This window comes from Aspergillus foveolatus, assembly GCF_047715535.1.
Source record: "Aspergillus foveolatus strain CBS 279.81 unplaced genomic scaffold BDW70scaffold_1, whole genome shotgun sequence".
NCBI lineage: Eukaryota > Fungi > Ascomycota > Eurotiomycetes > Eurotiales > Aspergillaceae > Aspergillus > Aspergillus foveolatus.
Genome location: NW_027396065.1, coordinates 78,323 through 93,949, shown reverse-complemented (window position 1 = coordinate 93,949; position 15,627 = coordinate 78,323). Strand labels below are relative to the sequence as shown.

The 15,627-nt window shown below is 50.0% G+C and overlaps 7 protein-coding genes across 7 annotated transcripts; 1 reads left to right on the top strand and 6 right to left on the bottom strand.

The window, feature by feature from the left end:
• Positions 1-164: 164 nt before the first annotated feature.
• Positions 165-1,347, bottom strand: BDW70DRAFT_154834 (putative mitochondrial carrier protein; the record flags this gene model as incomplete). The annotated part of the gene is made up of 3 exons (XM_073739929.1): positions 165-991; positions 1,072-1,246; positions 1,318-1,347. The coding sequence occupies 3 exons, from the start codon at positions 1,345-1,347 to the stop codon at positions 165-167; spliced, it is 1,032 nt and encodes a 343-aa protein (XP_073600946.1).
• Positions 1,348-3,058: 1,711 nt separating this feature from the next.
• BDW70DRAFT_646 (putative eukaryotic translation initiation factor 3 subunit EifCh) lies at positions 3,059-4,429 on the bottom strand. The gene is made up of 4 exons (XM_073744464.1): positions 4,392-4,429; positions 4,294-4,336; positions 3,736-4,205; positions 3,059-3,688 (listed from the first exon to the last, which is right to left on the bottom strand). Exons 1-4 carry the CDS (start codon positions 4,397-4,399, stop codon positions 3,109-3,111), a joined length of 1,101 nt encoding a protein of 366 aa, XP_073600945.1. The 5' UTR covers positions 4,400-4,429; the 3' UTR covers positions 3,059-3,108.
• Positions 4,430-4,586: 157 nt separating this feature from the next.
• BDW70DRAFT_125436 (uncharacterized protein) lies at positions 4,587-5,762 on the bottom strand. The gene has a single exon (XM_073734872.1). The coding sequence runs from the start codon at positions 5,435-5,437 to the stop codon at positions 5,108-5,110; it is 330 nt and encodes a 109-aa protein (XP_073600944.1). The 5' UTR covers positions 5,438-5,762; the 3' UTR covers positions 4,587-5,107.
• An 808-nt stretch (positions 5,763-6,570) lies between these two features.
• On the top strand, positions 6,571-7,563 carry BDW70DRAFT_154832 (arylformamidase; the record flags this gene model as incomplete). The annotated part of the gene is made up of 2 exons (XM_073739928.1): positions 6,571-6,695; positions 6,765-7,563. The coding sequence occupies 2 exons, from the start codon at positions 6,571-6,573 to the stop codon at positions 7,561-7,563; spliced, it is 924 nt and encodes a 307-aa protein (XP_073600943.1).
• A 31-nt stretch (positions 7,564-7,594) lies between these two features.
• Positions 7,595-9,398, bottom strand: BDW70DRAFT_125434 (casein kinase II subunit beta family protein). Its single transcript, XM_073734871.1, has 3 exons — positions 9,093-9,398; positions 8,412-8,657; positions 7,595-8,359 (listed from the first exon to the last, which is right to left on the bottom strand). The coding sequence occupies exons 1-3, from the start codon at positions 9,150-9,152 to the stop codon at positions 7,871-7,873; spliced, it is 795 nt and encodes a 264-aa protein (XP_073600942.1). The 5' UTR covers positions 9,153-9,398; the 3' UTR covers positions 7,595-7,870.
• Positions 9,399-9,718: 320 nt separating this feature from the next.
• Positions 9,719-11,475, bottom strand: BDW70DRAFT_165440 (glycoside hydrolase family 6 protein; the record flags this gene model as incomplete). Its single annotated transcript, XM_073741752.1, has 6 exons — positions 10,925-11,475; positions 10,614-10,867; positions 10,429-10,566; positions 10,120-10,377; positions 9,828-10,069; positions 9,719-9,769 (listed from the first exon to the last, which is right to left on the bottom strand). The coding sequence occupies exons 1-6, from the start codon at positions 11,194-11,196 to the stop codon at positions 9,719-9,721; spliced, it is 1,215 nt and encodes a 404-aa protein (XP_073600941.1). The 5' UTR covers positions 11,197-11,475.
• Positions 11,476-12,402: 927 nt separating this feature from the next.
• BDW70DRAFT_146354 (NADP-dependent oxidoreductase domain-containing protein) lies at positions 12,403-15,364 on the bottom strand (the record flags this gene model as incomplete). The annotated part of the gene is made up of 5 exons (XM_073738576.1): positions 12,403-13,721; positions 14,334-14,782; positions 14,841-15,089; positions 15,141-15,269; positions 15,345-15,364. 5 exons carry the CDS (start codon positions 15,362-15,364, stop codon positions 12,403-12,405), a joined length of 2,166 nt encoding a protein of 721 aa, XP_073600940.1.
• Between the last annotated feature and the right edge of the window lie 263 nt (positions 15,365-15,627).

Genomic DNA, 15,627 nt, shown 5'->3' with positions numbered 1-15,627 from the left:
TGATTGAATGATTATGGACTTGGATGCCGACACGACTGAATCAACTTTTTTTTGTGGCTCTTGACTATTAATTATCCATTACTCTGATACATTTATGTAAACAAAGCATAAGAACTCCGCTACTCTACTGAACAAAATCTATTACTGTATCCAAATCTACCGATCTAGGTATCTTGTTCAGCCTTTCTCATCCTTCTCTTTTCCAGAAAGAATTTACCACCCTCATACATACTGAGATAGATACTGAGAGAAATTGCCGTCCAAACGACCCGAATTGCTCCGCCCCGGAAAAGACCCTTCATTCCTTCGTCTTTGAAGATCTGGTTCCCAACAGCCCAGATACTACCAAGCTTCTTTGGTACCTCCTTCCCGCCTGAAGCAGAAGAGGGATGGTTGCCACTAGCAGCCAACATCATCCGCGTCTTAACGACATCAATTGGCGTCGTAATAACAGATGCGATGCTACCAGATATACTCGCCGCTATACCCGTGAGGACTGCGCGCTCGTAGACTGGTTCCTGGCTTTCTTTTTGTGTTTCTATTTCTTTCCCAGCACCAGCACCAGCACCACTATGATCGATATACCCCTGCTGCCGATGCCGCCTTTCAACAAGGTACCCCTTAATCGCCTCAAAGATCGGGAAATTGATCCCTGTGAACGGTAAGTTCCGTCCTACAAGCGCCGAGTAACCACTCCACAATTTCCAAGGTTGCATTTTGAAGCGGCTGAGAACTTGGAGGGTTACGCTGGTTCCACCTTGTTTTAGCTTTTCAGAGGTGTTGGCGCTTGGTACGTTGTTGATAACCTGCGCATTTTGCTTGATGACTTCGGCGGGTGTTAGGAGAAGACAGGAGACCATTTCACCAGCGGACGAGGAGAGGGCGTTTATCGCGGGTGCGGGGACGGATTGAAGAAAAGGTATGGCAGAAGCTTGCTTGGTTCGGTTGAGGGTAGACTTTACGGTTTCGTAAGTTGTGAAGAATGCTCCTGCTGCGAAGTATCACCAACTGTTAATATCCCTACTCGTTTGAACCATGGGGTTGGGGGTGCAGTACAAGCTGGAATCGTACTCAGCACAACGCTGACAACACCCTGGTATAACCCGCGGAAGAGCACACTCTTCTTGATCTTGTTCGTGGCTGCATCTTTGTAGATTTCTGCGTAGTGTGGCGACTGGACGCGAGTCTTGAGCGTGTCGAAGGGGTAGACGAGGAAATCAACTGTTACGACTGCGACTGCGCCAGACTAGAAGTGATGTCAATGTTAGGGTGTTGAGAAGTGAATGAGGTGTTGGTGAAGGGAGGGGTGGTGCATACCAGCCAAATGTCGAGGGCGGTGTTTTGCATTGTAGATATGGCATTGTCAGAGGGCTATCGATATCGAGAGTCGTACTACAGGATGTAACTGTGTTTGGGCTTGGATGTTGAATGTCATCATGGTGGTTATTGATCGATGAGGTCATAGCACGTGGAACCCGTGCCCTAATCTGTCTCTCACTATATTGGGTAGAATCATAACAATACCATTTAAGGTATCTCAATCCTGCCGCTTTATTTGCTATTCAGTGTGCTTTTCTCTTTCTACTTGCTTTCTGCTTCTAACAGTACTTGCCTGGCAACCAGATTACAACCATCTTAAGATAGTTTGAAACTCGCCTTCTTCTAGGAAGCCCTCTGGCGAAAAGTGTCTAATGGCGAGAGTCTCGATAGAGAGCAATCTCAGAGGATCCTCCCCCGTCTGCGGCTCTATGTCCAACTTCTTCATAGCTGCAGTGGTCATGCAACAATCCCTACCAGTGTACTTTCTTGGTAGCTCAGGCCAAAGGAGATATCTCTTTTGGAAAGAGACTGAGCTTTGTGCGTACGTAGTATATTCTAGCAGCAGGTGTGATAGAATGGTCTCCATCCGTTCAGACTTCAAGAATAGGCAGAAGCGGAGAAAGTGCTCACTCATGTGCTCATGGTGAGGCCGGACGTTGTCTCGCTAGAATCGTCACGGATCTTCTCCCGCCGGTTTTGGTATTCGGCACAACTCGCGGCTGAGTTAAGCAAGTCTCAGGAACAAATGTAGCAATACTGGATTGACCGTTACCACGTGTTAGGTTCTATCTAGCTCGTCAGTTTCGTCCATATCAACTGCCTCGCCCACATCCATCCCGCCTTTCCCGTTCACCTCGTCCTTGCTGTCCAGGCCCTCCTGACCGTCCGTTCACTTCCGAGTCTTTACCTTTACTCTTGTCCGTAACTTTCTTTGTCGATCCAAAGGGTTACCATTGTGAAGAATGCAAGCGTTATAAAGGACCGGTCTGTATATTGGTAAAGTTTGCGAAGAGGTCAAAGCCAAGTCATTTCGTACGGTACTCTCAGGTTCAGTACCCCGAACATTGGGTGTACGGTGATTTGCATGGTAGTATGGCTAGCGTCTCACTGAACTTGTGCTCATCAGGCATGGGGAGACGGATTGATATTTCTTAAAAAAGCAACGCTCTACCGATCTTGTGAGAAACTATGAGCGATTTTAAAGCTCACAAGACTGAATAAAAGATACGAGCGTAGACATACTTAGGGGCCTTGATGGAAGGACGAATGAACGTGAATGATGGACACTCGTAGAAGTCCGAAGCCGAAGACTTAATCAGGGTCTTACGCTGTAGCCCTAGAGATCAAGATCTGAATTGAAATAAGTACTTATGTTCTAAAGACATACAATAGGCCAGCTGGTGCCTCCCGGTTGGTCCACTTGAAGGCAAGAACAAGCCGATGAGCCATCATCCATGGGTGCCTCAATTTATCCTTATTCATCTACAGAGACCTCTCTTTTTCATAGGACCTGTCGGCCGGTGCCTGATCACCGGCTTCCGGTCCGGAGCGGCAGATGCTACTCTGAGGAAGAGGAGAGTGAAAGAGAACTTCTCCGGCCGTATACCTACGAGTGTAGTGGTAGGAGTATTCAAGTCATGCAGATAGCATCTCTAGCATATTCCGTAGCTCTACCCGTCACGGAATAATCACAAGGGACATATTAACAGTCAGTACAAGAATTTTCCCTCCCTTACGCCGTAAGGTCATGCATGAATCCCAGATCCCCGTTCATAAACATCCAGTAAATCATTTGGCGATCTCGCTGGGCAGCAGGTTGCCCTTGACGGCAAACATCTTACCCGTCGTGGATGAGACAAAGCTGTCGATTTGACGCGCGTACTGCTCCACCTGGCGGCTATTGAGCATGCTGTCGAGGCGGCTGGGCTCCTGTGGCAGCTTGAACAGTCGTTGCCACTCGTCCTCCGGAAGAGGGGGCTGCTTAAGCGTTGCGCGTGTGGCGTTCTCGGCCTTGCGTTTGGCCTGCCAGGCTGTGATCTTGGCCTGTTCTCGGGCGAGAGAGCGCTGGTAGTACTGGAAGTTGCTCGTCTCCGTATGGTGGGTCTCAATGCTGTCGAGGAGGAGATCACAGTTCTTCTCCAGGAAGGGGTCGATGCTGAGGGAGAGGTTGTCGAAGTTAGGCGCCAAGATGGTCTGCTTGGCGAAGGGAGAGGACTCCAGGGTGGCGAGAGAGGTGGGAATCTCAGTAGGGGCCGCCTGGGTCTGGTTCTGGAGCTGGTGGATGAAGGAGGTGATCAGGTGGGAGTTGTGGATTTCGACGGGGAGTTCGACCAGGATGTCCTGGTACTTCAGGTTGGACTTTTGCAGCCTACGCTAGTCAGCTTTACTCGCGTCCGTGCCAGAGGTGAAACATACTCGTCAGAAGTGAATTTGTTGTCCTTGAAGGCGGCCATGAACTTGGGGGAGAGACGGAACGCCCGGAGGCTCAGGCTCCCCTGAGCGCTGCGGCTGGGGTCGTGGACAAGCGCGACTGTCCTCTCGTTCATTTCCTTCTGGTAGAAAAACTGGTTCTCGATGACGTTCATGTTGACAAAGTTGCCCATGTTGGCGCTCGTGTACCAACCGACATTGTTGGCATCGACGTTAACTTCCCGGAGCATACGAATCATCTCGGCTTGGTAGACGGTGTTGGCCTTCGCACGGGGAGCAGCGGCGGCCGGGTTGGGAGGGGCATTGTCAAAGTGCGACTCCGGGGGAACTTCGACAACAGGGAAGGGGAAGGAGTTTGTGATTTCGAGAACGCCGTCCACGTCCATGCCAACGATCGAACCGGTCGCAGTCGTCGGGAAAACCTGGGAGCAGTGCTTGATGATTTTCATAACAACCTATTCCGGTATGAGCTTCATCTTATCCTCATATCACAGCGCGGAAAATCTTCAAAGATGGCGGGGAATTTGGACGGAATTCTCGTACCAGGGCCTCGACCTTGACGGCCGTGATGGGGGTTACTTCTTTCCTGTTCAGATATTAGACGCGACAGATCACCCATATTCAGCAACAGTGGAACTTACTCCGCCATATTGAATAATGCTGAAGGGGTTGAGCTCGGCTGGCGATAGGAGTCGGGTTGATGGTTTGTGTGAATCAATTGAACATTTTCCACCGCCTCCGCCTCCGCTGAATCGGGTTAGTGCGCCAAGACCAGTCTCTACTCCGGCCTTTCAGCTTTCAACTTCTGACTCATCAATCCATGAACATAATGAACATTATGCACAAAGACATTATTCTAGGATGTCTACGAAGCTTATCGAAAGGCATGGCGGTGGGTCCAGTCTTTAAATTTCTCAGATAGTTGAAATCGACATCTGCCATATTATCCTGCTTGGCGAGTTTGTACTACCGAAGTCTGCGAACATTGACTTGTCACGAATATCATTTTCACTGCTCTCAGCCGCTCTCTCAATCGCGCAACGTGATCTGAGATTCAGATTGTGTAGTTATGATCAATTTGTAAGCTCTTCGTTTGCCCTGGTCTGTTGTATATCTGAACTCATTCACAAGCCAGCTATGGTAGGTTACCGTGATTTTCCCGTCGTCATTATGGTCATGCTTGATCCTGGAATAGTCTGCGTGGATCTTCACCGGTTATGACATCGTACAGATCGCGGAACTCTGGACTGGGCGATAAAAATGTCTTTTGAACTTCTTGGGGTCCCAGCGCTCGTGCAGTCCGACGATATTTCTCTTGAAGAAAAAGAGGAAGGAAAAGCAGTCCAGATTAGGGTCTTTAGTTGAATTTTTGTAAGGTCTTCCTACAGTTCGCCTTGTGACCTTTCTTCCTACCACTCCCCCAGTTGCGTCTCCAGCTGCCTCCAGCTAAAGTTGGAGTCTCCATGATCATGAAATTACAGTTCCAGGCTCTTTGCACCAAAGCACACCAAACTAGATTCCACAAATTCACCCTTACGGGTACAACGAAGGTAGCCAGATATAAGAACAAGGTGCTAGTTCTTCGGCACGCCTGGCACCACGCTAGGCGGCGATGCCAGTGAATAAGGCAAGGAAAGGAGCGGATGAAGCCTCGTAGAAGCAGCGGCCGGTATATTGCACTAAGCATTTTTGAGGAAAAAAGGTAAACAGGATTGTGGATGAAGTTGATTTATCACTCCTAGCGCTCTAACCGGCTGACGGGCGTTGGCCATGAAAGTCTTTTTGCAGGGCTCCAGAATGGACGGCATAGAGGTAAGAAAGGAATGCGTTCCTCCTATTCAATAGGACTTATGAACTTCTTGAAGGGCCTGTCATGATGAGTTGAGCTTTATTGGTAGAAGCAATATATAATCCGTTTGAATAGTAGGTAAAATAACTGGCATGCTCTTGTGAGTTTTGAAAACACCATGTTGTCAAAAATATGCCCAGCGTGAGAGAGTTGCAGGGGGAGGTGGCGTGGTTGGGCCCTGATGCTTGGGGGTGAGGATTGGCGATATGGACCTAGAACGGGAATGTGATAGGGGTGGGAGGGGTTGAATAGGTGAGGGGCTGCACTTGGGGGTTGTGGCTTCGGCGTCGGGAGAGGAGGGAGTAAGGGAGGGGGGTGCTTAGAGATATTCAAGTAATGAACCCGGTAACTTTGATCTGACATCTATATCATGCTTGTTTTGTTAACTGTACATCAGATATATGCTGGAAGCACTTAGTTATTGCGCTGGATTACCCAGAGGTTTGTCCTTCTCAGGGACGCATCGCTGCCTGCACACTCAAGCAGAGAATCAGGGAGCCACACTATGACTGGTGCAAACTTATTCACTTATGACAAATGAAGTACCTAGAAATGTTCCAATTGCCATTGCACCGGGATACTATAGCGTTGCGGTATCGGAATGTCATATTTAGAAGCCGAAGCCCTAATTCGAAGGATATAGTCCGGGAAACTGAGAACGAATGAAGTAGACTTGAGAAGACACCAAGTATATTCTCTGCCAGATATCCAAGAGACATGGACCGTTGTACCGTACATACCCGTGTCAAGAAACTACCTTGCCAAATTATTTATTATCAATAGGATGATCTACGATGTCGCTATCAGGATCGCGATCTCTCGATAAGATCCGGTCAGCATCCGTCCCCACCTCTTGGTCTGCATGCATATAAACAACCTAGGTAGCTATCTTACCTTCACGCACTCCGTCATCCCTCTTCTCCCGGATAAAATCCGCATAACTATCATTAGGGTCTCTCTAAATAATCGGCATGTCCCTCGAAACGTTCCCCTACGGCGACCACGACCTCCAAACAGTCACCGTCGCAAAACCCTACCCCGCACGCGCTCCCCTCCACGCCGAAAACACCGACAATGAAAGCGGTTACTGGGTGATGTATTTGCTCAACCATTCCACCAAATCACTTCCCTAGATATCTACGGATATGTACTGATTTTTTTTCAGACTCATTCACGGCGGCGCCTGGCGCGACCCGACGCAAACCTCAACATCGTACCTTGCGCCCACCCTCTCGATCCTCTCCTCGTCAGAATCCAAGTCTCCAAATTCTCAGTCCCAACACATCAGAGGTCTTGCATCTATCTCGTACCGGTTGAGTCCGCACCCGTCCCACCCGCAAGATGCGTCAACGACAATGGAAAGCCATCTCCGGAACGCGAAGCATCCCGAGCATATCAATGACACCCAGCTCGCGCTCTCGTTTCTACAGAGGAAATACAGGTTCGGTAAGCGGTATATTCTTGTTGGACACTCTTGTGGCGCGACGTTGGCCTTCCAGGCTGTCATGGCATCTTTATCCGCTCAGGGACGAGAAGATCCTGTAAACGGCTACATCGCGCCGCTTGCGATCTTAGGTATGGCTGGGATATATAATCTGCGTTTGCTACGGGATAGTCATAGAGATATCTCTGCATACCAGGAATTTATTGAAGGAGCGTTTGGAAAGGACGAAAAGGTGTGGGATGCGGCGAGTCCAGGGGTTGTGAGGGGTGTGGATGGGGTGGAGGGGTGGAAAGAGGGAAGACTCGTTGTGCTTGCGCATTCAAAGGAAGACGAGCTTTGTGATATGGAGCAGAGTGAGAGGATGAGGGAATTTTTGGAGGTGTGGAAGGGGAATGATCAGAAGAGGTTGGTGCAGTTCCTGGATATAAAGGGAAGGCATGACGAGGCGTGGGAGAAAGGGGAGGAGCTTGCGAGGGGAATCCTATTTACGATCGAAAATTTGCAAGGTTTTCGGAAATAAATGAAGGCTGGTAGTCGAAGTGAAGCCGGTGTTGCCTTGTTGAACAAGATAGATATCATTTATTTCATATGTCCCATGTCATGAACAAAGTATCATGAAACTAGTACACATTAGAAGAGATAGAAAACAGACCGGCCATTTTCAACACTGCAACTCCCATGATCGCTATCGTACTCGAACAAAATGAAGAAAAATCCATACGCCTGATGCTTTGGTACCAACCACGAAAAAATGAACAGAAATGCAGATTTGACATCCACCCTTGGGGTTCTGATTAGATGATGGAGCCATCGAAACAGATTCAAACTCAGTTGCCGATGTCCATACGGCCTGATGCGGCATCACCGGGGACCCTCTCCTTGGTCTCGACTAGCTCATCATCATCGTCGTCCTCCAGCTCCTCCTCTTCGTCATCCTCAAGATATCTCACTTCCACTCCGGCATCGCGAAGTCGGTTCCTGGTCTCTTCGCGGTAGCGATCCTGCCAGCGCGCAAGAGCCGCACTAGCGTGGACACGGAAACCGTAGATGCGGGGCTCGTAGCGGCGGATGCTCTTCTCCGGCAGGAGAGCAGGGTAGACCTGAAAGAGCATGCTAGTGAAAGAGGTTCCGAAGTATGCGCCGTCAATCGATGCATGTCGCGATGATTTGGGGTTGTAGATGTCCTCGCACTTGGAGCAGTAGAGGCGGACGGTGCTCATGTTGGGCACATCATTTTGACCGGTCGGGAGGAGAGGGTGGCCTTCACACATAACGCGTGGGCACTTTCCAAAGTCGCCTTTCTTGTATTTCTCGACCTAAAGACGAACTTGTCAGTAACACCTGTTAACAGTGACACTCGATACGTACCATCTTCGCGAGACCACGGGTGGTGACAATGTAGCGAGCATGGACCAGGCCGTACAAGTGGCGCGCCGATTTCTCAATCTGTTCGCGAAGGTCGTCGTCCGCATCGAGGTCGAAAACATCCGTCACTAGATCGAGCGCATACTGATAGTAGGGAACTTCGGTGTTCAAGCCGGTAAGGTTGAAGCGGTCGGTCAAGTATTCTTCGTCGATTTCACAAAAGTACTCGTTCCCGCGGGATGAGATAAACTGTGAACGCCAGTTAGGTTTCGGTCTTGGAAGTGTGATTTGATATGGATAACGCTCGCGTAGGGAGCGCATAGCAGGGCCGGGGCCAGAAAAAGAGTCACAGCCAGAACGAGACTGGGACTGTGACCTCTCTGACCCCTCGCGAAGGGAGTGCATGGGAAGGCCAGGATCAGACAGCGAGTCTAAGTCAGAGCGAGAAGCGGGAATTGCCATTTCCCCTGATAGAAAGCTAATGATCCTGAGGAGAGGAACGAGGGGGGAGTATGTTGGACTTTCAAGGAAGGCTCCGCAATGCTGCGATCCAATTCCTGAAACCTTCTCAACGATAACGAACACGGCCCATTGCAAAGCTCATAAGCCGTGAAGTGTTGTACCGTCCCTTCCTTTCGCAACCCCACTATCCAATATCGGAGATAGAAAGTGCCGGGGACTCACCCAATCTCTCCAGTAACTGGTATAGTCGCTGTCAGTCTCGCTGTTGAAGTCTTCCATCATTTTGACGGTCGGGCTGTTGGAGCTTATGTCGGCTTTAACGATATTTTGTCGCTCTCAAAGTTCGCCTGCAGCAGGCTAAGAGAAGACTGGCCCAAGATAGCCCAAGCACAGAATGGCCTCCGGAGCTGTACAGCAGAGGTATCTTTTTTTAGAGCATTCACGAGCAGGTGCCTTGGAGCGATCACACAAAGATTGTCTTCAAAGTGAAGGAGAGGCTCACAGTGTTGAAATAATGCAGTGTGTGTCTTCACCATTCTTCCTACGGCTGTTATCAGAGCATCTTTAGGTTTAGGCTTAGCGCGGGGTGGGCGGTCACTTTGAACTGTCCATATTTCACCGCTTCCTATTTTCTGTGAACGTGATCTACTTGCACAAAGCCACATTCCATACCTTTGTTCCACATCTGCCCTCCCCTATCTACTATTATTGGCTCTACGGATATGCTTCGAACAAGGTGGGCATCAACTTATAGTGAGTAGCAATCTGTATCAGTACCTTGTTATTTACAAATTCGACATGTAACGCAGTCCTTTAACAAGTACGAGCCTTAAACGATTTGCGGAATCTTAGCTGCCAAGGGGAGGGTTGGCGTTGGCCACAAGCTGCTCGAAGTAGGCCTGGTCGTTGTGTTAGTATATGGTACTCGCTTACTCAATCGAAATGACTGCAACTTACCTGGAACCAGGTGCCAGCCTCAGGAGCCGGCTGGAGGGCAGCAGCGGCTCCACAGTGAGCGTCGTAGCGCTCAGCACTCTGGTCAGAGGTGCCATCGCTCTCACCACCGGGCTTGACCCAAACAAAGGCGTCGACCAACTCGTCGCCGGTGTCGGTAGTTGGGCGAACTCCAAATCCAGTTCCCTTGGCATTGCACCAGTCGCCCCATTCAATCTGGCCTGTGGGCTGCTTGCCGTTGCGGCCTGCGTAGAATTAGCCTATGTCCCTAAATAATTTTGGACGGCATACATACCGGTGTCAACGATGAAGTGGGCATCCCATCCTGCAGCTGATAGCTCAGGAGCAAAGCTGTTGATGTAGCCCTTCTCGTCACAAACCGCATTCTGCGACGTATAAGAAGGGCAGGTGTCGATGCTGAAGGCGTTGTAGTTAGCCACGTTGGTTGCGAGCCCACGGAGTGCCGCCGGCGCGCCAGCATCCTGGTAAACGCCCGCGAAGAGCTGGGCTGCTGGGCCGATGTTTGCGGGCCATCCCAGCCATCCGGCATGACCTATGCAACGTTAGGCGCGAAACTGAGCGGTTCAATGTATTTTAGACGTACCAGCGTCAAGGTACATAGATACGTTGGGGAGATCCAACTGGGTAATGGCGTAGTTTGTGCATTCGAGGTAAGCATCCTGAGCATTGGCACACTTCTCCACGTTCAAGTTGGTCACCAGGTTTGCCAAACTGTCAGGCTCTGTATTTGATTAGCACAGTTTCACGGTCTTGCAAGAACAAACCAACCAATAATAAGGATGATGTTGGTGTCGGAATACTCCACGACATGCTCGCGAATAGCATCAATATACTCCTTGTACTTCTCAACGCCTCCATCGGCAATTGAAAGCTCTCCATTGCTGGCTAAGGCCGCACAGTCACGGTCTGGCAAGTTATAGACGACAAAAATACCGGCAATCGGAGGGTTGGCTCCCGCGTCATTCTGCTCCTTGATGTCCGCCAGATACTCGCCCATGGTAGGAACCTTGGCCGTCGTATCCCTAAACAATCCACTCATCAGCGTGAAAGTCAATGATGAAACACTTTATGCAACTCACAGCCAATGGAACGATGGAATCTCAGCAGCATGAGTCGCCTGCTCGGCCAATGAACCAGTCATGGACGGGACCGCCAGAGTCATAACTTCGGAGCTGTAGTACGGGTTGGCGTAGAGCTGGTATCCCTCGAACGGATTTCCGGTTGCCTGCACAGGTATTCCAGAGCTACTCGGCGTCCCGGCAGGTGTGCTTGTAGCCTGTGGCAGAGCGTTCACGCTCACGGCCCCAAGGGTCAGCATTGTCGCCAATGCTCTCATACTGATAGACTGCATAGTGAGTGCGATCAAAGGAGAAAAAATGGAACAAAAAGAGGGGAAAATTGGCCAGAATGCAACTCGTACTCTACAATAATGCAGAGATGAGGATGAATGCGCCTCGTTGTTACTTTCATCAGTCCATCGGCAAGCAGGAGGGCTCTTAAATAGCTTCGGTTTCCAAGATTACTAGGATGGAATCGCGACCTGGAGCTCCAATACCGAAACGATCAAGGAACGCCCAGGCGGAGGAATGACGCTTTCTGCCCTGGTATAATTCAATCTGCATGGTTTGACCCGTCGCTGACAGCTGGTAATGGCATGTTAACATGTCGATAGACGGCTTTCCTAGCTTGATCAGGGTCTGAGTCTTCACTGCGAGCCCCTCCACGGAAGCTCTCCGTAGCAGAAAAGGCACAGGGGTAGATGATCGTCATAAAACGCACAGTAATTCAGCACGATGACTAGACGCCTTTTATCCATTTTCATGAAGAAGAACCACCGAGTGTTGCATAATGCATTAACTAAACTCGTTATTGAGCGAACAAACCTTGTAGTTATCCCTAGTAACTCCACAAAACTCCTAATGCCTGTCATTTAGAAGACATTAGAATAGTCTAAAACGGAAGGCTGAAGCCACAATAATGCCATTTCATGTGTTGCGTCTAACCCTGATACCCCTGCTTTGCGTGCACCTGGGCTGTTGCTAAATGCCTGTGCAGGAACGGCGTACGCTCCGAGTGCAAGGACGCCTGCCCTGTTTCATCTATAGAGGTAGGGCTACTCGAAAAAGTATCCCACCAAGTGCGGATGGCCGCGAAGGCGTTTCTTCCGCATTACGGACCGCAATGATTCACCATTGTCTAGAGTAAATTGACGAGGGACTGGGAGTGCTAGTGGACGTTCCTGGTACGGATTTGACGGCCCGAGTTCCTGAAGAGTTTCCCCGCATTATAGGCGAATATTGGATGGATTGTGGGGAGTGGCTACGGAAGCACATTATAACACAAGAATGTGGAAGAATCAAGCACTACTTGGATTTCATACTCAAAACATCAATCACGGTATATTGGCGATAGGTAATCTGATGGCCAATGCTAATATATTGTCCAACTCAAGAAGTCGTTGGTTTAATTCATATGGTATATAGTTCAGTGGAATATAAACAAAGGAAAAGACTGTCAAAGCCAAATAGAAAGAGGGACAATGAAGTAGAATGAAGGCCTAGTGGGCAGCAGCCTGGTCACACTCCGCAATAAATCTGCGGATGCCGTCAGACCCTTCGCATCCCGACAGACTTTCGGGAATACTGTAACTAACGGTATCAGGGAAGAATGCGCGGTCGCCCAGCTCGCTCACTCCAATGCTTGAATAACCCGATGGAGACCTGGCCCATGGATTAGAACCCAACATGGTCATGTCGTCGAAACTGAGGTCGTGGTTTGAGGGTTTCGGGTATCCGAGGGATGTCTGCGTGACATCTTCGCTTGACAGCATTGCCTGCCAGTCAACTTCCTCGGGCCGTTGCGGCATAGACTCTTTGTAAAAAAAAATGTCTGTGTCGGACGATGGGGCGACGCTGGGAGCGAAAGGGAAAAGGAGGGCCAGTTCGGCACCTGTACTTAAGTCGAAGTCTGCATCTTGACCGATTTTTCCTCGCTGTACGCCTACTTCATCGCAGAGCCGCTCAACTGTCTCGGCGTCGCACCCTGGGAACCTGACTCTTATTGTTGATCTATCCTGAAGTGAGATGGGCAGGTCACCCAGCGCGGCCAACCGTTTGAGATCATTGAGAATAGCAGCAAAGTCCTTAACTGCACGGGCAAAATCAGCAGACAGGAAGTCCAAGAGGCCCTCGGTGTTGAGAGTCTCCGACTCATCACCAACCGGGGCAAACTGCTTTTGGAGGCCAAAAGCGGTGATGGTAGGTGAAATTTTGAAGTCAATGAAAGAGCCAGGGGCTGCGCGAGAAATGGCGGTCATCTTCCTCTCGGCTTCATCCTGGAGCGCGCTCACGACCTTAAACTTCTTGTTTCCGGTGATGGGATCAATTCCATCAAATCGAGCCTTCTGCCCAGAGAGGAAGAGAGCTCTCACCCCCACAGAAACATTGTGTATGACCTGAGCCGGGGCAGCGGGGCCATGTGAGAAGTACCGAGCGCCTCCAATGCGGCCTGCACCAATCACATAGCCTCCAGCAGTACGGCCGAGGGTGCCTCCTGTCAAATTCGGACGGAGAGTAGAAGCAAATGGTGCCCGGCTCGTAAGTCGGCTGATGTTGCCCGCAATTCTTGATGATCTATAGACAGTCTTGTCGCCCTGGACAGCCGCTTTGAAGTATGAAGCAAACGGGCCTGACGCGCGGGTGGAGAAGTAGCGGCTGCGGGCTTGACGGATGGCAGCAGCTCGATTTATGGGCTGTTGTGGAGTGATCCGCGCATATGCTGGCTGGACACGAAGAGAAACCTGCTGTGCCGGTTCTGGTATTTTTGCCCTTACGGCTTTGTACGCCTTCGCGTAGGCGAACCTCAAGAGACTGTCAGCTCGGTATAGAGTATACAGCTTGGGCCAACTACTCACCTAGCTGCTCTCCAAAGCTTTGGAAGCAGCAGGTGCCCACTTGAAGGAGGCATCCTGACGACGAGATTATCACAGATTAGAAAGAATGTGAGAATCGCAAACTAATAATCGAGATGGATTTGATATGAAAGAACGAAGGATGCCTGATGGTGAAGGTGACTACATCAGAGTGGCGCAGCATGTGACCACGCCACATGCCTGAGGCAACAACGGATGAACCCGGAATACTCACACCAATGAGCATTCATATCGCTTCTAGTAAGTAAAAAAGAGCTGTGAGTGCCCGAGCAGTAAGCAGCCGCGGAAGATATTCAATAGTATAAGCCTGCTCAGCACCATGTTCCTGTGTCGAACTACATATCCCTGGTGTCTGGCTTCGCACCGTCGAAGGGATTACCCAAGTATATAGAAGCTTTACGCTTGCACTGAACCTGATACTTCTCCAACAGCACAGTAATATTTGCGTTATTGCATCATATTATCTCAAATATTGCTCTAAAGTCTAGATAGTCGGTCGCTTTCAGATAGTCATTCATCATCACCAAAAAAGACCTTAATGGGAAGCCAATCATCACCACAGACCTTGAAGCGGTCCTTCAGGTTGTCCAATTCGTTGATTTCCTCATCGGTCAAGCTCCAGCCATCAATCTCAAAGTTGGCGTCGATGCGAGACTTGCTGACGGACTTGGGAATGACACTCCAGCCCTTCTGGATACCCCACACGAGAAGCACCTGCTGGGGTGTCTTGCCTTTCTTTTCAGCCAGCTTCAGGAGAGTGGGGTCTTTGTAGAGAGGAGAGTTGGTGGATCCCAAGCAAGAGTAACCGGTGGAGTGGATGCCCTTGGAGGAGTTGTAGGCGACAAGCTTGGGCGATGGGTTGTTAGGGTGCAATTCAATCTGGTTGACAGCGGGCACGATCTTGCAGCTAGGGTCGTTCAGGAGTTTCTCCAAGTTTCTGATGCCAAAATTCGAGACACCAATGTTGCGAACCTTGCCGGTCGCGGGAAGCTTCTGCATCTCTTGCCTGCCATCGCATTAATACCTCGAAGCACAAGCTCAATATGAAAAAACCCAGGGCATACCATGTCTTGATGAAGTCCCAGTCGGGAAGGTGCTTCTTCAGATCGTTAGGATCGGTCGAGCTGGGCCAGTGCATAAGGTATAGGTCGACGTAGTCAACACCTAAGTCCTTGAGGGAGCTGTTGATGCCATCGGTGACGCGGTGGTGCCAGGTGTTGTCAAGCTTTGTAGTGATCCAGATCTCCTCACGGGGAACTCCAGAATCCTTGATACCTTGTCCGACCTCAGCTTCGTTGCCGTACGCAAGCGCACTATGGTTTGCAGTCAGATGCTGTTCTTCGAAGTATCATGAGGTTACTTACGTATCAATGTGACGGTAGCCCTTCAGCAACGCGTTCTTGACGGCTTCTCTGACCTCGTTTGGCTTGGACTGCCATGTACCAAGACCAATGGCTGGAATCTTGTCGCCGGTGTTAAGGGTGTAGACCTTCCTGGGGCAGGAAAAGCGTGTCAGTGTTCATTCCTAGTCGACGTGGACATTGTGCATGGAAGACAGAATCACTTACTTCGTGTGTTCGAGAGACATGGCGCTTGGGTTGCTAGGTCATAGAGGATGAAAGAGTAGAGAAAATCGAGGGAATAAAGTCGGCAGGGTGGTGGAATTTAAGAAAGTCATGATCATCTCCAACCCAAGGACAGCATGGCAGGGCAGGTCCATCCAGCACCCCCGAGGGGCAATGATGCCATTGGAGGGGCACACAGGCCTAATGGTGGGGTTCTGCGATCCAGCTCATTTTATCCATTTTCCCCGGCCAGTCATATCCACCTCCAATTACCCGTTCATGTCAT

Coding starts and splice junctions, on each gene's coding strand:
- BDW70DRAFT_646 (XM_073744464.1), bottom strand. Junction 4,206..4,293: donor CCGTCAAGGTCGAGGCCCTG/GTACGAGAATTC, acceptor ATACCGGAATAG/GTTGTTATGAAAATCATCAA. Junction 3,689..3,735: donor AACAAATTCACTTCTGACGA/GTATGTTTCACC, acceptor TGACTAGCGTAG/GCTGCAAAAGTCCAACCTGA.
- BDW70DRAFT_125436 (XM_073734872.1), bottom strand. CDS start 5,437: ATGCTTAGTGCAATATACCGGCCGCTGCTTCTACGAGGCTTCATCCGC.
- BDW70DRAFT_125434 (XM_073734871.1), bottom strand. CDS start 9,152: ATGATGGAAGACTTCAACAGCGAGACTGACAGCGACTATACCAGTTAC. Junction 8,658..9,092: donor CCAGTTACTGGAGAGATTGG/GTGAGTCCCCGG, acceptor TGGCGTTCACAG/TTTATCTCATCCCGCGGGAA. Junction 8,360..8,411: donor CCCGTGGTCTCGCGAAGATG/GTACGTATCGAG, acceptor GTTCGTCTTTAG/GTCGAGAAATACAAGAAAGG.